The sequence below is a fragment of the Mus pahari genome, chromosome 23, assembly GCF_900095145.1.
Source record: "Mus pahari chromosome 23, PAHARI_EIJ_v1.1, whole genome shotgun sequence".
NCBI lineage: Eukaryota > Metazoa > Chordata > Mammalia > Rodentia > Muridae > Mus > Mus pahari.
This window is the reverse complement of record NC_034612.1, coordinates 5,347,322-5,351,953: the sequence shown is the minus strand read 5'-3', so window position 1 is coordinate 5,351,953 and position 4,632 is coordinate 5,347,322. Positions and strand designations below refer to the sequence as shown.

Here is a 4,632-nt window from a genome sequence, read left to right as displayed (position 1 = left end):
AGCTGGAAGCCAGCCTGGGTGCAGAGTGAGTTCTAAGCCAGCCTGGGCTGTGGAGTAACACTGTCAAAACCAACAACCATGACAACAAAAACCAAATAATAATAATAATAATAATAATAATAATAATAATAATAATAATAACAATAATAATAATAATAGTACTAGTAACCAAAGCAAAACAAAAATCTGGAAGCGAGACCCGGTCATTGTATTGCTCATTTAATAAAAACATAAGAAATGGCGTTGAAGAGCCGAGCACACCTGTGATTCTGGCACCCCGAAGGTGGAGGCAGGAGGACCAAAAGACCTCCTCTCCAGCTGCTGCGTAGTGAGTTTGAGGCCAGTCTGGGATAAATGCGACACTGCCCGAAAAAACAAAACAAACCAGAACAAAACAAAAAAGAGCTCCTGAAGGCGGGAGAGAGAGTGCATCGGTCTCTTCTGAGACAGAATCTGACAGCATCTCGATAAACTCGGAGCTCCAGTTCTTCCACGAGGCTGAGAGGAAGCAGGCGCCAGCCGTTGTGCTGGGAGGAGAGTTTATGTGGTTACAGGAATCCAGACATAGGTCCTCATGCTTGAGCAGTAATTCTGAGCCTCAGGGCCACCTCCCCAGCACCCACGATCTATTTTGCTTTTTAGAATAAGAATACTGTGTGTGTGCGCGCGCGCGCACGTGGGCCAAAGGTGGAGCTGGCGCTCTCCTCTCACGTTCCAGGGGTCAAAGTTGGGTTGTCAAGTGGCAAGGCTTCACCTGGCTAGACACCTGGCAGGCCCCTATCAATCTTTAACTTATAGCAGGAAATTTAATTACTGTGCAGTGGAAGTGAACATGGGTACTTAAGAGGAAAACAAATCAAATCTGCCGACCGTAGTGGCACACACCGTTCTTCGAAGTTCTAGGGAGGCAGAGGCTGGTGAATCTCCATGAGTTCAAGGCCAAGCATGGTCTACATAACGTTCCAGGCCAGCCAAGGCTACATAGTGAGAACCTGTCTTAAAACAAACAAACAAAAACAAAAGGGGCAATTATTTATTATTAAAAGTGTCAGACTAGACAGCGACACCCTGTCTCAGAAAAACAAAAACAAAAAAACAGGCCAGGCGTGGTGGCACACCCCTTTGATCCCAGCACTCGGGAGGCAGCAGCAGGGGGGGATTTCTGAGTTCGAGGCCAGCCTGGTCTACAAAGTGAGTCTCAGGACAGCCAGGGCTACACAGAGAAACCCTGTCTCAAACAAAACAAAACAAAACAAAACAAAACAAAACAAAAAAACCATCCCCCCCAAAAAACCCAAAACAAAGAAAGGGTCTTTTGGGGAGGGGTTGGGGGAGCTGGAGAGATGGCTCACTGGTTAAGAGCATTGCTACTCTTGCAGCGGGTCTCAGATTCCATCCCTAGCACCCACAGGGCAGTGCACAACCGGCTGTCACTCAAGTTCCAGGGGATCTGACGCCCTCTTCTGGCCGTCAGGAACTCCTGTATGCATGTAGGTAAAACACACCCATTATAAAAAAATTTTAAAAAGCGTCTTGGGTGGAGAAATACCCGCTAGTGTGAAATCAGGGCTACCCAGGGCTGAGCTAACGCGCTGCCACCGAGCCCCAGTGCTCTTACAGTACTATTTTTTTTTATTTTTTATTTTTTATTTATTATATGCAAGTACACTGTAGCTGTCTTCAGACACTCCAGAAGAGGGAGTCAGATCTTGTTACGGATGGTTATGAGCCACCATGTGGTTGCTGGGATTTGAACTCCGGACCTTTGGAAGAGCAGTCGGGTGCTCTTATCCACTGAGCCATCTCACCAGTCCCTTACAGTACTATTTTGAGACCGAGGTCTCGCTAAATCACCTAGACTGACCTTGAACTCGTGATTCTTCCGCCTCAGCCTATCGAGTGGCAGAGATTATGGTCCTGGGCTACCAGCGAAAGAGTTTCTTTAAGAGAGCGAATTCCTAAATCAGGACTGTTTGGATCCTCTTTCCGCACGCAGGACATGGGAAATAATAACCACTTCTTGGCGGGGCACAAGCCTCTAAGCCCAGCACTTGGGAGGTGGAGCCAGGAGATCAGGGATTTGGAGTCAGACCCTCTCTGAGCAAACAACACAAGCCACAAACAAACAAACAAACAAAAACCATAAGAACCTCAAAAGGCAAATTTTGCCCCAGGCGTCAGCAGTACACCCGGAACCTCAACTGAGCTGAGCAGGCTTAAAGGACAGACGGAAATCGGTGCAGGAGCACCCTGGCACCTTGGCGTGGGAGACACGTGGGATTCTGGGACTTGTAGTTTTCTTCCAATCAGATCGGCTTCGCGGACTACATTTCCCAAGATGCATACGTAACAAGCCAGCCCCACTGTTGGGTGAGAATTGTGGAAGGTAAGTGTTCTCCGCGGAGCATTCTTACCAGGGATTCCATCTGTCCCTCTGGTTCCCGAGGGGACACGGAGGGTTCGTCCCCGGCAAAACCCGACTGTTTAGCCGTTCACACGTAGCTTGGGAATGTCATGGAGAAAACAGGGTCCTGAGCTCTTCTTGGGTAGGAAGCCAAGCGTCACTCGATAGTTCCCGCATTATATCAAAGACTGTCAAAGGCTTGTCTTTACAACTAGAAAACCAGAAAGGCAAGTATGTGTGTGTGTGCCTTGATTTTTCTTTGTCCAAGTAGCAGAATTTACAACGCAGAGTAAGCAGACAGAATGATTACTTAGCGTCCATCCCTGAGGCCCTGGATTTGATACCATGTAGAAAAAAAAAAAAAATCAAAAAACCTGACATACTAAAATTCAAGTATCTTTTGGAAAAAATGAGATAATTCGGATTAGTTGGGTCTGCCCTGTATTCCTTGGCCTGGGCTACAGGGAATTCTGTCAATAATAATAATAATAAAATCTGATTTAAACCAAGTAGAGTTATAGAACAAATAATCCCATGAGAGATAATATGAACAAAAATATAAATATTAATATAACATGTTTACATTAGTAGCAGGTGAAAACTAATGGGCTATTAAAAGTCCGGTTGTTTTTTTTTTTTTAGGGCTGGAGAGATGGCTCAGCGGTTAAGAGCACCCGCTGCTCTTCCAAACTGAGGTCAACTCTCAGCGACCACACGGTGGCTCACAACCCTCTGATGAATTCGGATGCCCTCTTCTGGGATGTAGGTGTACGTGCAGGTTGACCATCCATATACATAAAATAAGTAAACTTTTTTTTTAAAGTTTGTTTTTAAAAATATTTAATTTTTAAAAATTAAACTTTATTTTATGTGTCTGGGTATTTTACCTGCACGTGTATTTGCACACCCCTTTTGTTCCCCGGCGCTTGCAGAGCGCAGAAGAGGGCCTGAAACTGGAGTTAAAGATAGTTGTAAGCTACCACTGTAGGTGCTGAAAATTGAACCCAGCACGTGGTCTTCCAGAACCTTCCTCCTTTCTGTTTCCCCAGTGCTACAATCCCAGATCTGGGCCACCGTGGCAAAATTTTCATAGTCAAATGGTAGTCCTGTGAGGGCATAGGCACATTTTTGTCTGTCTATCAATCGGTAGGTTAGCTTGATTTGTAAAACCCAGCTTCTCTCGTGGATTTCTTTCTCTCCAGAATCAGAATGAGTGGATTGAGTTTCAGGCCGACAAAGAGCCGTTGGATCACCCACCTCAGCCGGCCCCGTTCTCATGGACCCGCAGGGTTATTTGTGCCGCCCAGCCCTCCTTTGGACCCTGAAAAGATCAAAGAGTTACAGCGCTTCATTAGCCTTTCCAAGAAACTGCTCGTGATGACAGGCGCGGGGATCTCCACCGAGTCCGGGATCCCAGATTACAGGTCAGAAAAGGTGGGACTTTACGCCCGCACTGACCGGAGACCCATCCAGCACATTGATTTCATCCGCAGTGCTCCGGTCCGCCAGCGGTACTGGGCCCGAAACTTTGTGGGCTGGCCCCAATTCTCCTCTCACCAGCCCAACCCAGCCCACTGGGCTCTGAGCAACTGGGAGAAACTGGGGAAGCTGCACTGGTTGGTGACGCAGAACGTGGACGCTTTGCACTCCAAAGCAGGGAATCAGCGGCTGACAGAGCTCCACGGATGCATGCACAGGTGCACAAGTCTGCGGGGTTTGGCCCTAAGAAGACGTGTGGTCCCCCAGGAGAACGGCCCCGGGCTGTCTGGACCAGGGTTGTCTTAAGATGGAGAGCAAAGGCTCCCCGAGCAAGTTGTTCACTTTGGAGTTAGGCCCAGTGAACTGAGGAGAGGAAGTAGGGACGGAAGCAGGGGAGAGAGCAAGCCAGGAGAGGATGCTTTCTGGCAGGCTCTGGTACCCTCTGGTGCAGTGGCCACATGGGCAAAGTTCTGGGCTCAGTCTCCCAGCACCAGAAAAAATAACGTGAGTGGGGTTGCGTCCTGCGGTGGCTCTAGCCCATCTAGAATGGACTTCAGAGTTATCTCCTTTGTTCAGAAAGAGCCACTGTGAGGATGGTGGGTAGTGTTGTTAACCCTGAGTTTGGGTTGAAAAAAGAAAGAATTATTTCACCAAAAGAAAGTCTTGTCATCGTAGTCTTCTTCTTCTTCTTCTTCTTCTTCTTCTTCTTCTTCTTCTTCTTCTTCCTCCTCCTCCTCCTCCTCCTCCTC

At 47.6% G+C, this 4,632-nt stretch overlaps 1 protein-coding gene across 4 annotated transcripts in view; it reads left to right on the top strand.

Moving 5' to 3' along the window:
* Positions 1 to 2,356: 2,356 nt before the first annotated feature.
* Positions 2,357 to 4,632, top strand: part of Sirt4 (sirtuin 4) — a 6,274-nt gene continuing 3,998 nt past the window's right edge. For 2 of the 4 annotated variants that reach the window (XM_029533711.1, XM_029533715.1), the window contains exons 1-3: positions 2,360 to 2,386; positions 3,047 to 3,166; positions 3,607 to 4,101. In XM_029533711.1, the coding sequence (XP_029389571.1) occupies positions 3,150 to 3,166; positions 3,607 to 4,101 (512 nt within the window). In that variant the 5' untranslated portion in view covers positions 2,360 to 2,386; positions 3,047 to 3,149. Of the gene's footprint in view, positions 2,387 to 3,046; positions 3,173 to 3,606; positions 4,102 to 4,632 lie in introns of all 4 variants that reach the window. The other 2 variants (XM_029533713.1, XM_029533712.1) reach the window with 2 other exon arrangements.